Source organism: Triturus cristatus, chromosome 3_2 (genome assembly GCF_964204655.1).
Source record: "Triturus cristatus chromosome 3_2, aTriCri1.1, whole genome shotgun sequence".
NCBI lineage: Eukaryota > Metazoa > Chordata > Amphibia > Caudata > Salamandridae > Triturus > Triturus cristatus.
Genome location: NC_140584.1, coordinates 307,400,708 through 307,427,689, shown reverse-complemented (window position 1 = coordinate 307,427,689; position 26,982 = coordinate 307,400,708). Strand labels below are relative to the sequence as shown.

General features: G+C 48.3%; 1 protein-coding gene across 3 annotated transcripts in view; it reads left to right on the top strand.

The window, feature by feature from the left end:
* The window catches only part of RPS6KA1 (ribosomal protein S6 kinase A1), an 860,823-nt gene that overhangs the window by 738,755 nt on the left and 95,086 nt on the right, over positions 1 to 26,982 (top strand). For all 3 annotated transcript variants that reach the window (XM_085647731.1, XM_085647732.1, XM_085647733.1), the window contains 2 exons: positions 6,781 to 6,939; positions 7,397 to 7,558. In XM_085647731.1, the coding sequence (XP_085503857.1) occupies positions 6,781 to 6,939; positions 7,397 to 7,558 (321 nt within the window). The remainder of the gene's footprint in view (positions 1 to 6,780; positions 6,940 to 7,396; positions 7,559 to 26,982) is intronic.

Sequence of the window (26,982 nt, the reverse complement as noted above, 5' to 3'; positions counted from 1 at the left end):
CTAAATTAGTGTGTTAATTGTGTTGCCTGAGCTAATTGCTTATTAATATTGTTTTGATTGGTTAATAACTTTTAAAATAAGTTGTATCTATCTGTTTAAATTTTTTTAAACTGTTAGTTATGGCTAAAACCAAAGCCTAATCATAATCCTTACACATAGGTGTACCACAATTAAATTTCAAACGTTTGTCTTGAACTTAATCTACTTTTTCAAACTATGGTTGTCAGAATGTAATGCTTCAAACTTTAGGTGTCTCAAACCCTTATTTTTAAACATGAACCTTTTAAACTTCAGTTTGAAAAATTTCCATTGAACACCAGACAAGTTGCTCTGTGTGACAGGCATATTTAGGAAATGTATTTGTTTCCACTTCTAGTCCGCCTACCTAAGTTGGTACCCCTTCCTACCATGTTCATAAAATGTAATTCTGTAACAAATAAAGCTGTGAAAGCAAACATTACCTCGGTGGAGCACTGGGTTTGTAGCTTGGAATTGGTTACAGATGAAGTATTCAACCTCCCTAAACAATGAGAAAAGGAGTATGAAGGTTGAAATAAACTCATGCCATAGCTCAGTACAAATGTTTCAGTAATAATACACGATTGAGATCTGTTTGTTCGAGGCATATGAGCTGTAGATTGTATACTGTAGCTTAGATCGCCATCTGGTGTTGGGCTCGTATGTTTGCAGTTTGTTTTTGTCGAAGAAGTCTGTTAGTCACGAGATAGGTGTCTCCTCCTTATGGTGACAGTGCGCATGGGCATCGACTCCATCCCCAGATTGTTTTTTCCGCCATCGGGTTCGGATGTGTCTTGCTGCGCTCCGGGTCGGTGTCATTATCAAAACCCCCTTCGACGCGCAGTAACCTACCACTCGGCGGTATTGTCTCAATGAAGTTAAAAAAACGTAGATAAACTTTGACGCGGGCCGTTGGGCCTACCCGCGCCGATTCCGACGGAAGTCAATGGAGCGGAGTCCCTTCAAGAAATGCCCCCAGTGTGGTCCTAAATTCCTACACCCAGTGTGTAATTTCTGCCTCTCCAGAGCATTGAGAGGATACCTGTGAGGCTTGTCTATCTTTCAAGTCTAAGAAGACCATTCGTGATCGTCGCCACAAAATGTCCTGAGGAAGCAGCTCCATTCCGGACATCTTCCATCCAGGCCCCAACAGCCTTCCGGAACAAGCCCAGGACAGACCGGTCTCAGTCTCCACAGATGACTCCGAAGACTAAGTCACCCCAGCTCAGTGGACCGTGAGTACCGAGACCCCTGCCCTACCCAAGCCCATACCAAAGGCTCCGGTAACACCTTCGCCACAAGACCCAGGTCCACACCGGTCGAACATTTCAGATGTCCCACCCTCGGGCTCGGTTATGAAAAACAAAGACAAGCTTTCCGGCTCAGGCTCGAGCCAACCACACTCCTGGCCCGAAAAAACCACCTTTGGCATGGAAGTCCAAGACCGCCAATATGCCACGCCTTCCTTCATCGGCACCGGAAAACCTTCCGGCACCGGAACAGCTGAGCGACAAGCCCTCGGAGCCGAAGCAAAAGCGAAAAACTTCGACACCGAAAATGTCGGAGCCGAAACAATCCAAGGAAAAACCTTTGACGCCTAAACCCCGAAGCAAAAGACTCCGGAGCCGAAACAACCGACACCAAAGTCTTCGTAACCACAAAAGGCTTCTAAACCAGACACTATCCCTGTGCCTAAACAGTCTAAGACTCCTCATAGGGATAAATCTTCAACACCGAAAAAGAACACCGGCTCCGAAGAATTTTGTCCCAGATCCAACCCAGAAAACAATGTATATCCATCCAAAGACTGGTCATATTCTCTCCAAACAACCTACAAAAAGGAAACCGGACCATTTGCAAAATTTACCGGTTCCGGCTAAAAGAATGGACATGGACACCAACACCTCTCCACCCGCTACACCACCTCCCCCACCTATTGATCCCAATTTACTTTTCTCTCCAGAACACACTTTTACACTCTCCCAACCAGGGGATAGTGATAATGGAGATGGGAACAGACAAGGGGATGATAACATAATCCCACAACGACACCATGATGATTATCCCCCACAGGAGCCAGATCCATGGATGGACTAGAACACAGATCCTGATTTAACAGACCCAGATCTTTATCCCGCTAAGCTATCCCCACCAGACGATAATGTAGGTTTTGCCCAACTAATCAATAGGGCCGCAACATATCACGGAGTAAATCTACATTCTGACCCTGTAGAGGAGGATTTTCTCTTAGAGACTTTTGCTCAGCCACAAAAAACCTCACACGTTCTAGGACCCTATTAGGACTAGGGTTCTTAACTCAAGGATAGACAAGAAATACAAAGCTGCTCCCAGTGACCCAATATACATTAAGGGTCAGCTTCCTTTAGATTCCCTGGTAGCGGCTAATGCACGTAAAAGGGCTAACTCTCTCAAGGTTGAGGTGACGCCCCTCCCCCAGATAAAGAATCCAAATTATTAGACGCATCAGGCAAAAGAATGGCGTCTCAAGCTGCAAACTATTGGAAAATAGCCAATACACAAGCTCTCTTGGCAGGGTACGATAGGGCTCACTATGATGAGCTAGAGAAACTCATTCAACACCTACCAGAGCAATACAAGGACAAGGCCAATGACCTCATACAGGAAGGCAAATTAATCATGAACACATCAATCAAATGTGCTCTAGACGCCGAGGACACCACGTCTCGCGCAGTCAATACTAGCGTATTGTTACGCAGGCATGCTTGGCTCAGGGTATCGGGATTTAAACAGGTGGTGGAAACCAGTACCCTTAATCAGCCCTTCGACCAAGAGCACCTCTTTGGCCCCGCAGTGGACACATCTTTAGAAAAGATGAAAAAGGACACTGAAACTGCAAAGTCTATGGGAGCCTTGCAGTTATCTTCTTCTAGAGGCTCCGTTCAACGCTCCTTTTATAGGGCTGGCTCAAAACCAACACACCAGAGCATCCATCCACATCTTACAAAAGCCCCAATCTGAATTCCTTTTCAAAAGGGTACTTTAGGGGAGGTTACAGGGGTAACAACAACAATGGCAGAGGCCGGGGTAATAACACCTGCAGCTCCCCTACCACCAAGCAGTGATTTCCCTGCGCTTCCCCTCGACCAATCCACACCTGTCGGGGGACGCCTTTCTCAGTTCCTACCTGTCTGGAATTCCATTTCCACAAACAGGTGGGTGAGACAAATTATCCAGTATGGTTACTGCCTGGAACTTACGCCCACTCCCCCACACATTACTCCCAACACCATCCTATGTCCACAGAACATTTGACTCTCCTCAAACAGGAAATTCTCTCTCCACTACACAAAAACGCAATAGAACCAGTCTCCTTACCCCAACAGGGCACAGGGGTTTATTCACTCTACTTTGATTCCAAAAAAGGATGGCTCTCTTAGGCCAATATTAGACCTCAGACCCCTTAACCTCTACATCCAATCAGACCACTTCCACATGGTCACTCCCCAACAGGTGCTCCCACTACTTCAATACAGCGACTTCCTCTCTACTCTGGATCTAAAAGATGCCTACTTTCATATTCCTATTCACCCCTCTCACAGAAAGTATCTCAGGTTCACGGTGAACGAACAACATTATCAATTCAAAGTCCTTCCATTCGAAGTAACCACGGCACCCAGAGTCTTCACCAAATGCCTCGCAGTGGTAGCGGCTCATTTAAGAAGGCAACACATTCATGTGTTCCCTTATCTGGACGACTGGCTCATAAAAGCCAAATCCCACAACAATTTTGTGCAGCACACACACAACTATCCTGCTACTTCACGACTTAGGTTTCACATTAAACCTCGACAAGTCCCACCTTCAACCATCCAACATACAACAGTATCTAGGGGCTACTCTGGACACCTCAAGAGCTCTAGCATACCCCAATCCAGGCTGGATTCACTCCATGCAGGCTCTAATATTAGAATTTCGACCTCCACACTCGTTGCCAGCTCGACTGTTTATGCAGTTAATTGGGATGATGGCTTCTTGCATCCTCATCGTCCCTTATGCAAGACTCCATATGCATCCCTTGCAGGAATGCTTAGCACATCAGTGGAACCAGGCTCAAGGTCAGCTGACCGATCTGGTGTTGGTGGACAGTCGCACACATCGCTCTCTGCAGTGGTGGAATGTACAAAACCTTTCCAGGGGGTGGCCGTTCCTCGACCCGGTTCCACAGATAGTACTAACAGAGGTGCCGCTCACTGGCTGGTGAGCTAATCTACAAAGTCAAACTGCTCAGGGCTTATGGACCCATCAACAGAAACAACTCCACATAATTCACCTGAAGTTACTAGCAATCTTTTTAGCACTAAAGTCTTTCCAACTTTTGCTACTAGGCAAAGCTGTCCTAATGCCCACAGACAATTTGAAAGCAATGTATTGTATTCAAAAGCAGGGAGGGGACACACTCGCTCCAACTTACACGCCTAGTGCAAACTATATGGAGATGAGCTATTCCTCAAAGGATATACCTCCTCGCGGAACCTCTCCCAGGAGTACACAATCAGATCACAGATCTGCTCAGCTGTCAGACACAACAAATTCACAAATGTGAACTTCATCCTCAAGTTCTTTCAAATGTGGGGACACCCAGACATAGATCGGTTCGCCACACATCACAGTGCAATATGCCCAAACTTCGCCTCCAGTTATCTCACCGGTTGTCCAATGGCAATGCGCAATGGATGAACTGGTCAAACAAATTTGCTTACGCTTTTCCACCTCTCCTACTCATTCCGTTAGTGGTTCGGAAACTTAAACAGCATTCCCTCACAATGATCCTAGTTGCTCCAACATGGGCCCGACAACCATGGTTCACAGCCCTGTTGGAACTTTCAGTAGTTCCACGTCAAAAGCTACACCTCTCAACCAAACTTCTTACACAGAACCATGGAGAGATAAGACATCCAGATCCCAATCAACTCAAACTTGCGATCTGGCTCCTGAGGTCCTAGAGTTTGGCTACCTCAATCTCCCACCAGATTGTATGAACGCCATCAAAGATGCTAGACGTTCTACCACAAGAGCATGGTACGCAGCAAAGTGGAAGCGATTAGTTCTTTATTGTACAAATAACAAAATCAACCCACTAGATGCTTCCATTCAAAACATTATCTGTTATCTCTTGCATCTACAACAATGTAATTTGGCATGTACATCTATACGACTACATCTAGCGGTAATAGCCGCTTACCTCCAAAACAGACAACACATGTCTCTATTTCGAGTGCCTGCTATCAAAACGTTCATGGAAGGACTTAAAAGAATAATTCCACCTTCCCCAGTCTGGAACCTCAATATTGTCCTTACCAGGCTCATGGGCCCCCCATTTGAACCTCTACACAAATGTGACTTAAAGTTCCTCACTTGGAAAGTAGCCTTCCTGGTAGCTATCACATCCTGTGAACTTCAGGCATTAACCATACAAGAACCATTTTTACAAATGCATCATAGTAAAGTGGTCCTTACGCCTAGCCCAACATTTCTACCCAAGGTAGTTTCTGCCTTCCACCTTAATCAGTCTCTATTGAACTCCCAGTATTTTCCCTCAACCAGACTCAGTGGCAGAACGTGCTCTAAACACACTAGACGTCAAGAGAGTTACTATACTACATAGAAAGAACTAAACCTTTTAGGAAGACTAAACAGCTCTTTGTATCTTTCTCCCCACCTCACAAGGGCAATCCCATTTCAAAAACAGGAATTGCAAGATGGATTGTCAAGTGCATCCAAATATGCTATCTCAAAGCTAAACGCATGCAAACCATTCCCCCTAGAGCTCATTCTACACGCAAACTAGGGGTTTCTATGGCTTTCTTAGGGAACACTCCCCTAGATGACATCTTCAAATCAGCAACTTGGTCTACACAACACACTTTCACTAAACACTATTGTGTAGATGTGCAAGCAAAACAACAAGCTAGTGTTGGCCAGGCTGTATTGAGAACACTTTTTCAGACCACTGCAACGGATACAGGTTGCCACCGCTAAGGAGAAAAACTGCTAATATAGTCTGTGCTACAGTATGCAATTTACAGCTCCTATGCCTTGAACGGAAAATGTTACTTACCAGTATGCATCTGTTCTTGGCATGTAGAGCTGTAGAGTTGTATACCCCCACCCACCTCCCCAGATACCTTTATCCGTTGCAGTATTGTCTTACTTGGATACAGTACACATGGACATCTTTTTCTACTTTCCTACTAACTCCATCATTACCCTTCATGGCGAAAAACAATCTAGGGATGGAGTCGATGCCCATGCGCTCTGTCACCATAAGGAGGAGTCACCTATTTCATGACAGACTTCTTCGACACAAACAAACTGCAAACATCCGAGCCCAACACCAGATGGCGATCTATGCTACAGTTAACATCTCTACAGCTCTACATGCCAAGAACAGATGCATACTGGTAAGAAGTATTTCCTTTTTGTTCCCGATCATTCTTAGTGTAATTTAAATATCATTGACTCAGTCCCAAAGGGTTATTTTGTCGAAATTGTCACATTTACTGTAACAACTACAGAACTACCAATTTATCAACACCATCTGAATTTTTGATAGCGGGCATATTGCAAAGCATGGATTTTAATTTAGGCCATTTCTTGTTCCGCAGCCGTTCACTCTGATGTTACATTGTTTGTTGTGCACATGTATCTCGGATACTGTGGGGAGAGGGGGTGTGTGGTTCTAATTACTTAGCCTGCTGCAACTGTTTCTTTCCTTCCCAGGTTTACGATGAAGGGAAGAATGTCCACCTGGTGACGGAGTTGATGAGAGGAGGAGAGCTGTTAGATAAGATTCTGCAGCAGAAATGTTTCTCCGAACGGGAGGCCAGTAACGTACTACACACCATCTGTCGGACAGTAGATTACCTGCACTCTCAAGGGGTGAGTTGGCCGGCCGCAAGTATAGCCGCAAATTCTTCTTGTGCTCTTCAATTACAGAAAAGATTAGGTGACATTTTATAGAATTACCAATGTCCTATTCTACATTAGCAGAGGGGGCGTGTAAAGTCACATAGGATCTGCTGGAGTCCCTCATCTGACAACTAGACTACTTTGCCTGTACTGTGGCTGTAGGACTAAGAAGGGGTGAATTTATGGGAGGTCACATATTTATTTGGTGCTATAATTTGTGCAATTGTAGAGGGATCATGGTGGTCGTAGGTTGTGTGTATTCAGAGAGTGAGCGTGTGGTGTTGATGGTACTACAGGTATTAAGCTGATATTAGTAATTACTGTAACCTGAGGTCAGGAAATGTAGGTGTTCCAGAGTTTCCAACTCTTCGTTAAACTACACTTTTGGTATGTTACCTGTGTCCATTTGTGTTGATTTTTGTTTCAGGTGGTACACAGGGACCTGAAACCCAGTAACATCCTCTATGTTGACAAGTCTGGAAACCCAGAGTCTATCCGGATCTGTGACTTTGGATTTGCAAAACAACTTCGGGCGGAGAATGGCCTCCTGATGACTCCATGTTACACAGCCAACTTTGTAGCTCCAGAGGTGATATATGTTCATGAGACCTATTTAAAGCAATTATTCTGTCAGTCAGCAGTTGAGTGAGAGGTCTGTTTTTCTCTGTCACTGGATGGGTGATATCAATGGTCCTCAAATTCAATAGTTGTTAAAGGTCACCACTTTGCGCAGCAAGGTAACATAGAGTTTGAGCTGCAGATCACATACTTTAGCATAGATTGCCATCTGGTGTTGGGCCCGGATGTTTGCACTTGTTTTTGTCTTAGAAAAGTCTTTGGAAGTCACAAGATAGGTGACTCCTCCTCTGGATGTTAGTGCGCATGGGCATCGGCTCCATCTTCAGATTGTTTTTTTCTGCCATCGGGCTCGGATGTGTTTCTCACGCTCCAGTTCGGTACCGTGAACAATACAACTTTCGACGCGCAATCCTTCACCTTTCTCCGGTATTTGTTTTCGATCGCGATTCCTAATCGACGCGCATCTTCAACTTCGAAGTCTTTGGTTCCGGTCGTCGACGAAGGCCTTCAGCACGTGGCTCATGGAAAGGACTCCATTTAAAAAGTGTCCTCAGTGTGGACCGAAGTTTCCACACACAGATCTTCATGAGGTGTGTAACCTGTGTCTTTCACCAGAGCATGAGGCCAGAGACTGTCCAACTTGTGCATCCTTCCGCTCCAAAAAGACTATTCGGGACCGTCGAGCTCGACGAACCATGGCTCGCTCGTCGACATCCATTCCTGACGACATCTTCCACGAGGGCGTCTATGTACCAGAGAAAGAGTGGGCCAAACAACACCTCGGCAACGACTCTAAGGATGACTCTGACGTCAAAGACATCACTCCTGGGCAGCGGGTCGTAAGTACTGATATCCATCCCGACCCCCTCCCTAAAACCCCCAAAAAGGCTTTAGTGACACCTTCTCCTTCGGGCCTAGGTGCTCACCAGGACACTACTTCTCTCTCCCCGCCTCCGGGCCCGGCAAAGAAGTCTACAACTAAGCCTTCAGGCCACTCTGGATCGAGTCAGCCTGCCGTCGGAGCCGACACCAAGACCCCAGAACCGAAAAAAAAAAACCCTCTTCCTCCACTGTGCCGACTACCACATCGACACCGAAACATACTGGTACCCAGCCATCAGCTCCGAAAAAACCATCGGAACCAAGTACAACACCACCGGCACCGAAAAAACCCTCTGAACCGAAACAACCGTTCCCGCAGGCCCCCACAGAGACTAAAAAAAAACTCACGCTCTCAAGCCTAGAGCACAGATCCGCTTCGGAATCGGTGCCGCGTAAGCCTTCGGCACCTAAAGGTCACGCTCAAACAGAGGACTTTTTCAACCAGATCCACTGCAAAAAAACGCTTATTAAGGACCCTAAAACAGGGCAACTCACTATAAGCCCTAACAAGAGAACAATGGACATGCCTCTACCGGCTCCATCTCCACCAAAGAAGAGTCCCTTCACCACCTCCTCCTCTACCTCTCCCTCCACATCACTCCCCTTCCCCTTCCCCATCTCCACCCTCATCGCCTCCACCAGCAGATGATACCACCACCTCAGATGATGGGGGGGGAGGGGGGGGGTGCAGACGATGACCCAGATCCTAGTCCGCCTTCAACCCCACACCCATGGGACGATTATAATACACCAGACGTCCCCAATATACCACAAGAGGACATCTATCCCTCTACACCTTCCCCTCCAGAGGACACCATGTAGGGCTTCTCAATACCACGGGGTGGATTTACACACCGACCCTGTGGAGGAAGATTTCTTAATGGACACATTTGATACAGCCCAAAAGTCCACTTCTGTTCTTCCTATGTATGTTAAAGGGAGTCATTAGACACGCCCCAGAGGTGTTCAAAGACCCTGTTAGCGCTAGGGTTATTAACCCCAGGATTGAGAAAAAGTATAAATCTGCCCCAGCAGACCCTATATACATCAGGGGACAAATACCATTGGATTCCCTAGTGGTCTCCACTGCCAGAAAAAGGGCCAATTCACAAACATCGGGGGACGCGCCACCACCCGGCAAAGAATCAAAGCTCTTAGACGCCTCTGGCAAGAGTACAGCGTCACAAGCAGCTAATATATGGCGCATAGCTAACACTCAGGCACTGTTGGCCAGATACGATAGGGCACACTATGATGAATTAGAAACCCTATTGCAACACCTCCCTGACAAATATAAAACTAAGGCCAACGACTCCATACAGGAGGGTAAGCTCCACCTCCATTCGGTGCGCTCTAGATGTCGCAGACACCGCCTCAAGAGCAATCAACACAAGTGTCCTGTTACATAGGCATGCATGGCTACGCATTTCAGGGTTTAAGCCAGAGAAGCAAACTTCCATCCTTAACCAGCCATTTGACCAAAAACACCTCTTTGGTCCTGCTGTGGATTCATCTCTGGAAAAGATGAAGAAAGACACTGACACAGCCAAATCAATGGGAGCTTTGTAATCGCAAGCTCCCATACGTTCTTTTTGTCGCCCCTCTTACAGAGGCACCTCCAGAGGCTATTCCTCTGACAACCACTCCACGTCTTGTAGGGTTCCAGCCCAAACCACATTCACCAAAGGTTACTGTGAGAAGTTGGCCTGGTATATGCTGTTCACTAGTTAAAGTGACCACCTTGTACCATACCAAGCAACCCTTATGGTGTGGTTGTAAGTCAACCTTTTTGGACTAGCTGCCCTAGTGGTAGCGTAGGCTAAACTCGTTAAAGCGTGTTAAGCAAGCTGTTTTACCATATGTAACCCCCCTTTATACCAATGAAAGGACACCACACAGATATATATTCAAAATATATATGTATTTATTACTCAAAGTATCCCCTAGACTCTTTATGAGCACAGGAGCACAAATCGTTAAACAAGACCGTGTTATAATATACAGAAGTTGCACTTTATATGGATAGGCCCTGGTGGCCGATCAAACCATATACTAAAATAGTGGTATAAGTACCACGAACAGGAAAGGGAAAAGGCCTAGGGCCTCTAGAATCGCTGGGCCTACAAGGAGCTAACTTCAGTTAGTGACCAGGAGGTCCACGGGTCGCGTGTGCAGTGAGGAAAGTTACACGCGTGCTCCCATAGGTTTTCAATGGGTGCATAAAAGTTCAAAAGTTACTGCTAGAAGGGTCTTCTGGATGGACTACGAACTTAAGACTTAAAACACAGACACTAGAGACGTTTCTCTACACTTGGGCACCGGAGTGCCAGCTTTACCTCACCCACAGGAAGCGGGTGCATAGGTCTCGAAGTGCGTCGGGTTTCGTCTATCGATTCAATGGAGCCTGATGACCAAGATGCTGCAGGCGGTTGGTCCAGAAGAGATGCGGTGGATCCAAGAGTGGATCGGAGTTTGAGAAGACCTGAAAGCAGAGGGAACAGTGTTCACAGTCACTAGCCAGTGACCGGCGTGGCACCAGGTAGGTACCAGGCGATGTCGGGTGCAAACAGGTGAAGAGGTGTAGCTTGTCTCTGCAGCCACGTGGTCCCTGAAGGTCGACGACGTCCAGGAGTCGGTTCACGAGCTGTCCCACGCAGGCTCTCGCTGTCGGCGGTGTCGGCGACTCGAAGGAAGCAAACAAGCCTTGGCAAAGGCAGGAGTCGTGGAAAGTAAAGAAAGCTGATTGTTCTGACCAGCAAGTTCAGAGGGGCTGCTCCTTTGGAGAGCAGCTGGGGCTGGTCTGGAGCAACCAGACCAGCGTCGTAGATTTCAAGTTAGGTCGCCAAAATTGGTCACTAGCCAACGGGCCAGGGACCGGGCAGGCGCGTCGAGATGCAAAGTGCAGAGGGGCCCCACGCAGATCGTGGAGATGTTGGAGGGCTCACCTTTGGTGCAGATGCTGCTCGGCTGTTGGGCTTCTCAGGACCCAAAGCACAACTCGGAGGGAGCCTCTGTTGTCGCGCTTGCAGCTTGTCGTCGGTCTTTCAAGATGGCTGGCTCCACGTGTCTCGGTGCCTCCACGGGTTCCTTCTCTGCAGGGACTGTGGATCGGGCTGTGAGAGGTCTGGAGGTCCAGGTCTTGTCGGGCTCTGGGCTCGGGCTCCGGCGGGAGGCGGCGGCAAAGCAGACGTCGAATAGCTGGTTGGTGCTTGCGTTAGCAAGATGGTCACTCCCTGACCATAGGGGAGATTTCCTTCTGTCCTCTGTGCAGCAGAGCGTCGAAGTTCCCGTCTTCTTCTTGTAGTTAAGTTGATTCCAGGATGTCTGAAGTCTTAGGACACAGCTCCTACCTTTAAGCGGATTCTAGGGGCCGGACTACCTGCTAGGTCCCTCCCTAAGGGTGGGACCAGGAAGGGGGGTGGTTACACCCCCAATCCTTTGTCCAGCTCGCCCCAGGTCTGGGGCTGGTGTGCCCCAGGACCGGTTTGAACTGGCATATGCACCGAGGCTCCTTGTGAGCCTCAGGCATGTCTGATTCCATTCAAGCCCTACCTGACCAATACACAAAATCCTGTCTGGGGTGGTGCACGCACCTCCCCTGGCAGGAAACCCTTTGTCCACGTCTCCCAAGCTGGAAGGACTCCCAGCAGCAGGAGGGCAGACTTGTGTCTGTGGTGGCTGCATCCATTTTGTGGAGCTGAGGCTATGTCTGATTTTACCCGGGTTTCAGGTACTGTACATGTCGTGTCCCTCTAGAAGGGTGGAATGCTAACCCCGTCGCCAGAATTGGCGAGGGGTTAGTATTCCAATTCGTATGACACCTTACTCGACATGTTTTGATAAAGCCAAACCAAAGATAGCATTTAACCGCGAGGTTCATAATGCACTTAAGAGTATATGGTATGACGATATCTGGAAACGGTAGAAGGAAGTTGTTCCGACCACTGCAGACAGGCTCAGCTCATGCCAGAGCACCATCTCACATGGAACCAAGCACTCTGCCTTCAGGATTGTCAAGGCCTGCCATAGGAGTGACTTATAGGTTAACATGTGTCCCATTTAAGGTTAGGTATAGGTATACTACACCTAAGTAAGAGGTGGTTACACCAACTTACCCCAGCTGAGTGATCAGCCAGTTGTGTCAAATTTGTTAGGCCAGGCCTGGGGTGGCATAATACATGCTTCAGCCCCTGGTAGGCCTTAGATACTCCAATGCCCTGGGTACCTAGTGTACCAGTGAAGCAAAAAGCAAAAATTTGGGGTGACCATAGGATAGCAGACCCTACTCTCCTACACAACCCCCCCCCCCAAACGCAGGGACATTAAACTAGCCTTGACCAGTCTCGTCTTCATGTCCTAAGTGGAAGTACCTGGAGAGACCATCTGCATTCCCATGGTCTGTACCTGGCCGGTGCTCCACTGTAAAGTCCATCCCCTGTAGGGAAATGGACCACCTAAGCAGTTTGGGGTTTTCACCCTTCATCTGATTTAGCTACAAGAGGGGCTTATGGTCGGTCTGAATCTTGAAGTGAGTGCCAAACAAGTATGGCCTCAGCTTCTTCAGGGCCCACACCACAGCAAAGGCCTCCCTCTCAATAGCTGACCAATTCTTCTCTCTGGGGGTCAACCTTCTGCTAATAAAAGCAATGGGTTGGTCTTGACCATCTACATTAAGTTGTGACAGCACAGCTCCCACACCCAACTCAGAAGCATCTGTTTGGACAATAAACTCTTTGGAGTAGTCAGGACTTTTCAGGATAGGTGCAGAGCACATGGCCTTCTTCAGGTCGTCAAATGCCTTTTGACAGCTTACTGTTCACTGAACCTTTTTGGGCATCTTCTTGGATGTCAGATCATTAAGAGGAGTCACAATGGACCCATAGTTCTTAAACTTTCTGTAGTACCCAGTCAAGCCCAAGAAAGCTCGAACTTGAGTCTGGGTGGTTGGAGGGGACCAGTCCTTGATGGATTGTATTTTACTCTCCAGTGGTTGAACTTGGCCTCCACCTACAAGGTGGCCCAAATACACAACCTTACTCTGCCCTATCTGGCACTTAGTAGCCTTGATAGTGAGGCCTGCCTTTTGCAGAGCCTCAAGTACCTTCTTCAGGTGGATCAGGTGATCCTCCCAGGTGGAGCTAAAGACAGCAATGTCATCAAGATATGCTGCACAAAAGTCATCCAACCCAGTAAGGACTTGATTCACCAACCTTTGGAAGGTGGCAGGCGCATTCTTCAGACCAAAGGGCATCACCAAAAATTGATAATGCCCACCTGGGGTTGAGAATGCTGTTTTGGCCTTGGACTCCTCAGCTAACCTGATTTGCCAATAGCCAGCTGTCAAATCAAATGTGCTCAAAAACTTAGCAAAAGCCAGTTTATCTATGAGCTCATCTGCCCTTGGAATAGGATGTGCATCTGTCCTAGTGACAGCATTGAGTCCTCTGTAATCCACACAGAACCTCATCTCTCTCTTGCCATCTTTGGTGTGAGGTTTGGGGACCAGAACCACTGGGCTAGCCCAGGGGCTCTCTGAGGGTTCAATGACACCCAGTTCCAGCATTTTGTGTACCGCAGCCTTTAAACAGTCCCTGACGTGGTCAGGTTGCCTGTAAAGTTTGGTCTTTACAGGAAGACTGTCACCAGTGTCCACCACATGGGTACACCAGTCAGTTTGACTAGGTATCAGTGAGAACATACGCTGAAATGATTGTAGAACCTGTCTACATTCATTCTGCTGATGATCAGTGAGGTTGCCTCCAAGGGTCACTCTTTCAACTGAACCATCTTCAGGGTTCTGAGACAACAGGTCTGGGAGAGGGTCACTCTCTTCCTCCTGTCCCTCATCTGTAGCCATGAGCAAGCCCATGTCTGCCCTGTCAACATATGCTTTTAACCTGTTAACATGGAGTACCCTATGGGGGCTCCTGGGAGTTCCTAGGTCCACCAAGTAGGTAACCTCTCCCTTCTTTTTCAGGATTGTATGGGGTCCAGACCATTTGTCTTGGAGTGCTGCTGGGGCCACTGGCTCCAACACCCATACCTTCTGTCCTGCCTGAAACTCAACCAAGACAGCCTTTTGGTCATGCCAAGCTTTCTGTAAGGCCTGGCTTGCCTCAAGGTTTTTGGATGCCTTCTCCATATACTCAGCCATCCTGGAGCGGAGACCAAGTACATAGTCCACTATGTCTTGTTTAGGCTTTTTGAGAGGTAACTCCCATCCTTCCTTCACTAAACACAGTGGGCTTCTCACAGGGTGCTCAAACCACAATTCAAAGGGGCTGTAGCCAACTCCTTTTTGTGGGACCTCTCTGTAAGCAAACAGAAGGCAGGGTAGAAGGATGTCCCATCTTCGCCTGAGCTTTTCAGGTAATCCTTTGATCATACCCTTTAGGGTCTTGTTGAATCTCTCAACAAACCCATTGCATTGTGGGTGATAAGGAGTGGTGAACTTGTAGTTGACACCACATTCCTTCCACATAGCTGTCAAGTATCCTGACATGAAGTTGGTACCTCTGTCAGAAACCACCTCCTTAGGAAACCCCACTCTGGAGAATACTCTTAGCAGGGCCCTGGCCACAACAGGAGCTGTAGTGGTCCTAAGGGGAATTGCCTCTGGATACCTGGTGGCATGATCCACTACCACCAGTATAAATCTGTGCCCAGATGCAGTGGGAGGATCCATGGGACCCACTATATCTATTCCCACTCTTTCAAAGGGAACCCCCACCACAGGTAGTGGTATTAGGGGGGCCTTTGTTGTGCCACCTGATTTGCCACTGGCTTGGCAGGTCACACAGGAGTGACAAAACTCCTTGGTATCTTCATTCATGTGAGGCCAGTGAAAGTGAGGGACAAGCCTGTCCCAAGTCTTGTTCTGGCCTAAGTGTCCTGCTAGAGGAATATCATGGGCCAAGGTAAGAAGGAAGCCCCTAAATTGCAGAGGTATAACCAACCTCCTGGTTGCACCAGGTTTTGGGTCTCTAGCCTCTGAATAAAGGAGCCCATCATCCCAATACACTTTATGGGTACCTTGAGCATTCCCAGCAGCCTCAGCAGCAGCCAGCTGTCTGAGGGGTTCAAGAGATGGACAGGATAACTGAGCGTGCCCCAAGTCAGCCCTGGAAGGTCCCCCTGTCCCCAGAAACTCAACCTGATCAGGTTCAAGCTCTTCAGGGACAGTTCCTTCAGGGTTCTCTAGATCATCTTCCTGGGAAGGCTGATCATCACTTGGAGGCAGGGGGGAAGGCACAGCCTTAACCCTCCTGTTCTTCTTCTTGGTAGGTGCTTGGTCCATTGTTCCAGGATCCAAGACCTGTGGTTCAGTAAGGCACTTTTTGGCCTGTGACCTGGTCACAGCAAGGACATGTGGTGATATACCTAACATCTCTGCATGTGTCCTGTACTCCACTTCCGACCATAGAGAACTCTCTAGGTCATTGCCCAACAAACATTCTACTGGGAGGTCTGCACTAACCACAACCCTTTTGAGGCCAGTTACCCCTCCCCATGAGAAGTCAACAACTGCCACACTATGTGAAGTAGTGGCATTGCTGGCATTGGTCACCAGGTAATTCTCACCTGGTATGTACTGTCCAGGGTCCACAAAGCCTGGGGTCACCATAGTGACACTGGCACATGTGTCCCTGTAGGCTTGAGCCACTTTTACATTTATTAAAGGAGTCTGTCTGTACTTGCCTAGGTTACTGAGGCTCACAGTCAGGGACAAATCCATGTCCCCATCACAGATCAAGACTGCCTGTGTCAGGGTTCTGTCTAAGTCAGAATCTCCTTCAGTTCCCATAGTGATTCCCACTACACCCTTTGTCTGGGGACCAACACTGCTAACAGTAGTACTGGGAGCAGGTGCCTTAGGGGCAACGGTGTTGGGGGCTCCACCCTTCTTACAATCACTAGTCCAGTGAGTTGTATTCTTGCAAGATTTGCACCAGGGATTCTTTGGACCTTCTTTCTTCTTCCCTTTAGGTTGGGACCCACCCTCGTTAGTACTAGTTTGGGGCCCTGTTAAAGACTTCTGGTCTTTAGATTTCTGATCTCCACCCTTTTGGTCTGTTTTCTTCTGATCACCCCCTTGGCCCTGGTTCTGGTTCTTTTGCTTAACCCTGGTTCTGACCCATTTGTCTGCCTTCTTTCCCAATTCTTGGGGAGAGGTCAGATCTGAGTCAACCAAGTGTTGATGCAGTTGTTGGTTCTGACAGTTATTTAAAATCTGTTCTCTCATCATCAAATTGTACAATCCTGTATAATCAGATACCTTACTTCCCAGCAGCCAACCCTCCAAAGCCTTAGTGGCACATTCAATGTATTCAGACCAGTCCTGAGTCTGTGTCTTCTGGGTGTCTCTGAACATTAACCTGTACTGTTCAGTGGTTAAGCCTAACCCATCAACTAGGACACTCTTCACGGCTCTGTAGTTTCTGACATCCTCCTCCCTAACAGTGAGGAGTCTATCTCTGCCTCTTCCTTCAAAGGAGAGCCATAAGATTGCTGCCCACTGGTCTTCAGGAACCTGCTGCACTTTGCAGGCTCTCTCAAGTGCAGTCGTCCACTTGTGGATATCATCCCCACTTGTGTAGGGGGGCACAACCTTGGACAGGTTCCTATTGTCAAAGACCCTATCTTTGTCCTTAGGGACAATGCTGTCACCAGTGGGTATAGACCCACTCTCTCTAGGTTGCCTAGCCTTACTCAGTTTCTCTTCCATCAGAGCTACTTCTAGCTCCTGTCTCCTGATTCTCAGCTGAGCTTCCTTCATTCTGGCCTCATGCTCCCTCCTCTGAGGGCTGGTCATCCCCCTTCTGGGTCGACCTTGAGAGCCTCTAGAGGCATGAGAAGCATTAGATTCACCTGAGTGATTCCTTTGCCTCCCAAACCCCTGGTTAAGTCCACTAGGGAGATCCAATGGGGTGACCCCATTGTCAGTCCCCAGTAGCCTTAGGTTAGCTGGGCCACGTATAACACTTGGCACTGGGCTAGTTCTCCCTTCATCTCCACTACCATCTGTATCAGTACCCTTATCACTTTCATCCTCTGTAGTATGATTCTCATCTAAGGGGTGACTATTGGAAAAAGGTACCTCAGTGGCATCTTCAGAAGGGGGGCCTCCTGTTCCAGTCCCTAAGGGGCCTAACTGGGAGGCTTTCTTGAGAGCTTTCTGATCTTCATCAGACTGTAAGAGCTCTCTGAGTTCAGCAGAGGTAGGGTTCTTGGGCTGTTTAAGGCCCCTGATATTTGCCAACTGCCTAAGCTCATTCTGGTTTAGGGTAGCAAAGATGGTTGGTGCCTTCTGGGGGTCACTCTCGACAGAGATGGGTACATTGGACCCCTCTGCCCCAGCCATTGCTCTTAAGTGTGGGTGGATGTGTTGCAACTACCTACACTTGGGTTTTCCTACTAAACATATCTAGTAGTTGTAGTCAGGGTGTGCTACTCCCTTTGCTCTACAACAACTAAGTTCAGTAGAACTTAAGTATATCTAATCTTGTTTTATATGTACCTACAGGTACCTTTATGATCTTTCAATTGGTAACAAAGAGATTACAGAGGTAAAACACAGCAAGCTCAAATCCAACCGCTGCTCACCAATGTGAGAAGTTGGCCTGGTATATGCTGTTCACTAGTTAAAGTGACCACCTTGTACCATGCCAAGCAACCCTTATGGTGTGGTTGTAAGTCAACCTTTTCGGACTAGCTGCCCTAGTGGTAGCGTAGGCTAAGCAGTCGTTGAGGCTAAACTCGTTTAGGCATGTGAAGCAAGCTGTTTTACCATATGTAACCCCCCTTTATACCAATGAAAGGACACCACACAGATATATATTCAAAATATATATGTATTTATTACTCAAAGTATCCCCTAGACTCTTTATGAGCACAGGAGCACAAATCGTTAAACAAGACCGTGTTATAATATACAGAAGTTGCACTTTATATGGATAGGCCCTGGTGGCCGATCAAACCATATACTAAAATAGTGGTATAAGTACCACGAACAGGAAAGGGAAAAGGCCTAGGGCCTCTAGAATCGCTGGGCCTACAAGGAGCTAACTTCAGTTAGTGACCAGGAGGTCCACGGGTCGCGTGTGCAGTGAGGAAAGTTACACGCGTGCTCCCATAGGTTTTCAATGGGTGCGTAAAAGTTCAAAAGTTACTGCTAGAAGGGTCTTCTGGATGGACTACGAACTTAAGACTTAAAACACAGACACTAGAGATGTTTCTCTACACTTTACCTCACCCACAGGAAGCGGGTGCATAGGTCTCGAAGTGCGTCGGGTTTCGTCTATCGATTCAATGGAGCCTGATGACAAAGATGCTGCAGGCGGTTGGTCCAGAAGAGATGCGGTGGATCGGAGTTTGAGAAGACCTGAAAGCAGAGGGAACAGTGTTCACAGTCACTAGCCAGTGACCGGCGTGGCACCAGGTAGGTACCAGGCGATGTCGGGTGCAAACAGGTGAAGAGGTGTAGCTTGTCTCTGCAGCCACGTGGTCCCTGAAGGTCGACGACGTCCAGGAGTCGGTTCACGAGCTGTCCCACGCAGGCTCTCGCTGTCGGCGGTGTCGGCGACTCGAAGGAAGCAAACAAGCCTTGGCAAAGGCAGGAGTCGTGGAAAGTAAAGAAAGCTGATTGTTCTGACCAGCAAGGTCAGAGGGGCTGCTCCTTTGGAGAGCAGCTGGGGCCGGTCTGGAGCAACCAGACCAGCGTCGTAGATTTCAAGTTAGGTTGCCAAAATTGGCCACTAGCCAACGGGCCAGGGACCGGGCAGGCGCGTCGAGATGCAAAGTGCAGAGGGGCCCCACGCAGATCGTGGAGATGCTGGAGGGCTCACCTTTGGTGCAGATGCTGCTCGGCTGTTGGGCTTCTCAGGACCCAAAGCACAACTCGGAGGGAGCCTCTGTTGTCGCGCTTGCAGCTTGTCGTCGGTCTTTCAAGATGGCTGGCTCCACGTGTCTTGGTGCCTCCACGGGTTCCTTCTTTGCAGGGACTGTGGATCGGGTTGTGAGAGGTCTGGAGGTCCAGGTCTTGTCGGGCTCCGGCTCCGGTGGGAGGCGGCGGCAAAGCAGACGTCGAATAGCTGGTTGGTGCTTGCGTTGGCAAGATGGTCACTCCCTGACCATAGGGGAGATTTCCTTCTGTCCTCTGTGCAGCAGAGCGTCGAAGTTCCCGTCTTCTTCTTGTAGTTAAGTTGATTCCAGGATGTCTGAAGTCTTAGGACACAGCTCCTACCTTTAAGCGGATTCTAGGGGCCGGACTACCTGCTAGGTCCCTCCCTAAGGGTGGGACCAGGAAGGGGGGTGGTTACACCCCCAATCCTTTGTCCAGCTCGCCCCAGGTCTGGGGCTGGTGTGCCCCAGGACCGGTTTGAACTGGCATATGCACCGAGGCTCCTTGTGAGCCTCAGGCATGTCTGATTCCATTCAAGCCCTACCTGACCAATACACAAAATCCTGTCTGGGGTGGTGCACGCACCTCCCCTGGCAGGAAACCCTTTGTCCACGTCTCCCAAGCTGGAAGGACTCCCAGCAGCAGGAGGGCAGACTTGTGTCTGTGGTGGCAGCATCCATTTTGCGGAGCTGAGGCTATGTCTGATTTTACCCGGGTTTCAGGTACTGTACATGTCGTGTCCCTCTAGAAGGGTGGAATGCTAACCCCGTCGCCAGAATTGGCGAGGGGTTAGTATTCCAATTCGTATGACACCTTACTCGACATGTTTTGATAAAGCCAAACCAAAGATAGCATTTAACCGCGAGGTTCATAATGCACTTAAGAGTATATGGTATGACGATATCTGGAAACGGTAGAAGGAAGTTGTTCCGACCACTGCAGACAGGCTCAGCTCATGCCAGAGCACCATCTCACATGGAACCAAGCACTCTGCCTTCAGGATTGTCAAGGCCTGCCATAGGAGTGACTTATAGGTTAACATGTGTCCCATTTAAGGTTAGGTATAGGTATACTACACCTAAGTAAGAGGTGGTTACACCAACTTACCCCAGCTGAGTGATCAGCCAGTTGTGTCAAATTTGTTAGGCCAGGCCTGGGGTGGCATAATACATGCTTCAGCCCCTGGTAGGCCTTAGATACACCAATGCCCTGGGTACCTAGTGTACACTGGTACAGGGGCTCACAGGGTGATCCAATTCCAATTGGTTATGCACCTAGGGTGCATAGTGTCAATTTAGTTAGAGAGAACAGCAGGCTGGGGGTCTGATTAGCAGGCCCACAGCCTCAATATGTCAAAAACCAGTGAAGCAAAAAGCAAAAATTTGGGGTGACCATAGGATAGCAGACCCTACTCTCCTACAGTTACCAAAGAGGAGGCTATAGAGGCAACAATAACAAAGGTAGAGGCAAAACCAACAAGTCGGTCCGCCTCCACCCCTACCCAATGACTTCCCTCCACTCCACTTATTTTTAAGGCTCTACACGGTACCAGACCGGAATTTATTAACAACATCATACTTAGGTACTCCCCCACTCGCCACCTAAGATCCACCCACCTTTCTCTTCTTACAAGTCCTAACTTCAAGAGGGCTTGTCTTGGAGATCGCAGGTTTGCCACTCTTGCTCCCAAGTTGTGGAATTCCTTCCCCCTTGAGATTCGACCGTGCACCGACCTCCTTCCATTTAGGAAACTTCTGAAAACCTGGTTGTTTACTCAGGATTAGCTTCCGCTCCCTTGTCAAGCTGTTTGCTAGCGCCATGAAGCCAATTCGGCGTACGTGCGCTTTATAAATCCCCACTAACATTAACATTAACCACTCCCCCCGGACCATCCCACTCCGATCGGGGGAAGATTACTACAGTTCCTGCCTGTCTGGAACATCATCACTACCGACAGGTGGGTGAGACAAATAGTTTAGTCAGGTTAAACCCTCCAAACATACCACCCAGACAACGTCCAATGTCAACAGAACATTTAGCACTATTAAAGCAGGAGGTAATCTCCCTCCTACAAAAACATGTAATAGAACCAGTTCCCCTATATCAGCAAAACACAGGTGTTTACTCCCTGTATTTCCTCATTCCAAAGAAGGACTGCTCTCTGAGATCCATCCTGGACCTCAGACCCCTAAACCTGTACATACAATCAGACCACTTTCACATGGTCACCCTTCAACAAGTCCTTCCTCTTCTCACACAAGGCGATTTCCTTGCCACTTTAGATCTCAAGGATGCCTACTTTCATATTCCCATTCACACCTCTCACAGGAAATATCTCCGGTTTGTAGTGGACGGTCAGCACTACCAATTCACGGTACTCCCATTCGGGGTCACCACAGCACCCAGGGTTTTTACCAAGTGTCTAGCAGTAGTTGCAGCTCACCTGCGAAGACAACAGATTCCCCTACCTAGACAACTCGCTAATAAAAGCCAAGTCATACGATCAGTGTGTACACCACACTCATGCCACAATCCAACTGCTTCACGACTTAGGGTTTACCATAAACCACGCAAAGTCTGCCCTACAACCGTCCCACACACAAATATCTCGATGCGACAATAATCACCCCAAAAGCACTTGCATATCCCAGTCCAACCAGGATAGCAAGCATACAAAGCCTCATTACAAAGTTTCTGCCGCAACACTCTCTCCCAGCTCGAGTGTTCATGCAGCTAATAGGGATGATGGCCTCTTGCATACTCGTAGTACCTCACGCAAGACTCCAGATGTGTCCTCTACAGGAATGTTTAGCACGTCAGTGGAACCATGCTCAAGGTCAGCTAACAGATCTGGAGTTGGTGGACGGTCGCACGCATCGCTCTCTGCAGTGGTGGAACATCAAAAACCTTTCCAAAGGGCAACTGTTCATCGAGCCTGTTCCACAGATTGTGCTAACAGTGGGCACATTGCTCTCCGGCTGGGGAGCTCATCTATTACATCACACCATGCAGGGGAGGTGGACACCTCATCAAAGGTTACTCCACATCAATTACCTGGAGTTACTAGCCATATTTCTAGCATTAAAGTCCTTCCAGAAACACATTTTGAGCAAAGCTGTCCTAGTCCGCACCGACAATATGACAGCAATGTATTACATACAGAAACAAGGCGGGACACACTCCCTGCAACTCTCCTAACTAGCACAAAGCATTTGGAGATGGGCTATTCCACAGAACATTTTTTTCCCTAGCCCAACACGTTCCAGGAGTTCAAAACAGCATAGCAGATCTATTAAGTCCTCAGACGCAACAGATTCACTAGTGGGAACTTCATCCGCAAGTTCTTCAACCATTTTTCCAAACTTGGGGGCAACCAGAGATAGATCTGTTCACCATATATGAAAACGCCAAATGCCCACGCTTCGCCGCCAGATATCCACACCCATTGTCCAGAGGCAATGCGATATGGATGAATTGGTCAGGCAAATTTGCGTATGCCTTTCCACCTCTCCCACTTATTCCACTAGTGGTGCGAAAACTGCAGCAACACTCACTGACTCTCATCCTAGTTGCTCCAACATGGGCCAGGCAACCACGTTACTGGAACTATCTGTAGTACCGCACCAAATACTACATCTCTCCCCACATCTCTTAACCCAGAGCCATGGAGAGATCAGACACTCTGACCCTAGCGATCTGGCTCGTGAGGTCATAGAGTTCGGTTACCTTAACCTACCCCCTGACTGTATCAATGTTTTAAAAGAAGCTAGACGACCCACCACTAGAGCCTGCTATGCAGCCAAGTGGAAAAGATTTATGATATATTGTAACAACAACACTATCAATCCATTAGATGTGTCTATTCAACACATCATATGTTACTTACTACATCTTCAACGGTGTAATCTGGCATACACATCTATTAGGTTACACCTCGCTGCAATAGCAGCCTACTTAAAAAATAGACAACATCTATCACTGTTCAGAGTACCTGCCATCAAAGCATTTATGGAAGGCCTCAAAAGAATAATTCCTCCAAGGGTACCACCCTCACCAGTGTGGAACTTAAATATTGTTCTCACAAGATTAATGGGCCCTCCGTTTGAACCTCTGCATAAATGCAATTTGCAATTTCTTACATGGAAAGTCGCTTTCCTTGTAGCCATTACTTCCCTTAGAAGAGTCAGCTCTCCACAAAATCTGTATATGCCAAGGACACATTTGTGGGTTAGTGTAGCACCCAACTCATTGGCCCACTACAAGTCAAGCTGTCTGAAGTTTTTTTTTTTTTTTTGTCCCTGGCCCCTCAGTGACTTGCTTTTGGACACTGTTAAAGGCAATCTATCGGCTCTTTTGACTTTGTACAGTTGCCTGATCAGTCTGTTGTGATGAGATTTTTGAAAGGTATGCAACATTTATTTTTACCAAACACCTGTGTGATGCCACCATGGGACTTGAAATTATTGTCCGCTTAATTGATGTGCATCCGTTTTGAGCCACTGCACACGTTCCCATAACAACTTCTGATGTTGAAATCTGTCTTTCTCATCGCCATACCATTAGCTAGGTATGTGAGCAAGCTGAACACTGTCAACGCACCTTTCACATCGTTCTTCCCAGATGTTAGTTTTGAGAACCTGAGCTTCCATTCTTCCAAAAGTAGTCCCTCCATTTCATGTTGAGCAGTCTGTCACCCTTCTTACATTCTTTGCTCCACCATATACCTCTGAGGACTGTATAGTCCATCACTTGGACCCTAAAGTGTCATTTGGCATTTATGTAGCTCACACCAGAGAACATTGTGTGGATGATCAAGTTTGCAGGGTTCTCTGAAGCAAGGAGAGGCAAGAGAGTTCACAAATGGACCATCTCCAGATGGATTGTTCTCCGCATCAAGATCTGCTACGCACTGTCAATTAAGCAACCTCCAGAAGGCTTATAAGCTCATTTCAGTTGAACTAGGGAACCACCATGGAGCTATCACGCGGAGTACCTGTCCGTGGATATTTGTCAGGCAGCTACATGTGCATTGGTACATATGTTCTTTCGCTAATCGGGTCCGTCAAGATGGGCATTTTGCCCGCTTGTTACTGCAGGACTTTTTGGTCTGAGCCAGTTCACCGACTCACCACCTGGGGATGTACTGCTTTGGTATCTATTCTAAAGGTGAGGAATCTGAGGTTAGAAGTATCCATCAGAAGAACAGACTGCTTTACCTTCTGTAACATTCTTTCTGGTGGATAGTCTATAACCACAAATTCCTCACGAAACCTCCTGCTTCACCGGTCTGTTAATTGGACTCTTTCTCCATTTTAAAGGGTCATACCAGTCTGCTAATATGCTGAGGGCGCAGCCAGCCTGAGAAAGCAACTGACATCAGCGTGCATGTGTGCCACTTATGGTCAGCTCCACCTGTCACTTCTGCAGCAGAATGCAGCCTGTTGGCTGTCAGAAGTACTGCTCTAAAGTTTCTTGAGCCATACCTTCGCCTGGGGGAATATTCACAAGATGAGGAATCTGAGGTTGGATAGAGTATCCTTCAGGAAGAGCCTTACAGAAGGTAACAAACTTGTTTTTGTTGTCCTCGTTCTCCTCCAGTGGATGCTTCATTATAGTCGTGAGTGCTGAATAGCCCTGCCCAGGTCCGGGATCCCAGTATACTTTTGTTGTTATAAAGCATATTTTAAATATTTGGTTTTTGGGAAAAAGTCAAGTTTGAGGCATATGAGCTGCAGATTATACACTGTGCATAGATCGCCATCTGGTGTTGGACCCGGATGTTTGCAGTTTGTTTTTCCTCTTGGAAAGTCTTTGGAAGTCACGAGGTCGGTGACTCCTTTGGTTCGTATTGCGCATGGGCTTCGGCTCCATCCTCAGATTGTTTTTTTCCGCCATCGGGTTCGGATGTAATACTTCGCGCTCCGGTTCCGAACTTTTCCAGTTCAGCGATCGACGCAAAATCCTCGCTCATCGAGATCCTTCAGATAATATATCATCTTAATCACCTTCTCTTCGGCACTTCTTAGATTCCGGTCGTCGACGACGGCCTTCGGGCCTATTCACGCTCCGGTCTCGGCTGATGGAAAGAACTCCCTTCAAGAAATGCCCTCGATGTGGGTCCAAATTCCCCCACACCGATCTTCATGAGGTGTGCAACCTCTGCCTCTCCCCTGAACACTAGGCCCCAGACTGTCCCGCCTGCAAGTCTTTTCGATCTAAAAAGACTATTCGAGATCGAAGGGCCAGACGCAACATGGCGCTCTCCTCGACCTCCGCTCCAGTCGACATCTTCGGGGACGACGTCGAAGCTCCGGGACAGCAGAACATCGAAGAAGAGGACGACTAGCTCGTCAGTGCTTCCGAGGCCGACGACTCAGATGTGGAGAACATCACCCCGGCGCAGAGGGTCGTGAGTACTATACCCCCTCCCACACCCACGCTGATACCCAAAAAGGCTTCGGTCACGCCTTTGGGCCTAGGCAAGACCAAGGATACTGCTTCTCACACCCCACCTTCGGGCCCGGTAAAGAAGCCTGTTAAGCCTTCCGGCAGCTCGGGCTCGAGCCAGCCTACCAGTGGTACCGAAAGACACCCTTCGGCACCGAAGAAAAAATCGGCCTCCACACCGAGCCCAGCACCAAAGCCCTCGGTGTCGAAACCTGCCCTCCCGGTGCCGACCAACCATCACAAGGCCCTCGGCACCGACACTCCCGTGCCGAAGCCTCTTTTGGCACCGAACAAAAAAGCGGAGGTCCCGAAGAAGCACGGCTTAGACAAACCTAAAAAGCCGTCGGCCCCGAAAACCTCGGCGCTGACCGAACAACCAGTGTCGCAAGAACTTTTCACACCGGATCCTCTGCAAAAGACACTTACCAAAGATCCAAAAACTGGACATTTGACACTGTCTTCAAAAAAGAGACACTTGGACAAACCAGCTCCACCTCCAAAGAGGAAGGACACTGCTACCTCCCCTTTCAGAGTGCCTTCCCCACCTCCTCCACCCTCCCCATCTCCACCTCCTCCACCCCTGCCTCATCGCTCTCCAACCTTGTCTCCAGTCCCAGACGATCTAGGGGACCCTTACTATGATCCAGCAGATGTGCCACAAGACCCCACCCCTACTGAATCTCCAGACCCATGGAATGACTATAACAATCGGGACATCCCAGATGTCCCACAGGATGACCTTTACCCATCTAGGCCATCCCCACCAGAAGATTCGTTAGGCTTTCACCACCTACTACAGAGGGCGGCACATTACCACGGGGTGGAGTTACATACTGACCCAGTGGAGGAAGATTTTCTCCTAGACACCTTCGATAATGCACATAGGTCTACTGCCATTCTACCTATGTTAAAGGGAGTAATCAAACATGCACCGGAGGTTTTTAAAGATCCAGTCAGGGCCAGGGTCCTAAACCCCCGTATAGAGAAAAAATACAAAGCCGCCCCCACAGACCCTTCATACATTAAAGGCCCTGCACCATTGGATTCCTTAGTGGTATCTACAGCTAGGAAGCGTTCAAATTCTCAGGCATCAGGCGAAGCACCACCACCTGACAGAGTCCAAGCTCCTAGACGCGTCAGGGAAGCGCACTGCGTCACAAGCCGCCAATATATGGCGTATCGCCAACACGCAAGCGCTATTGGCC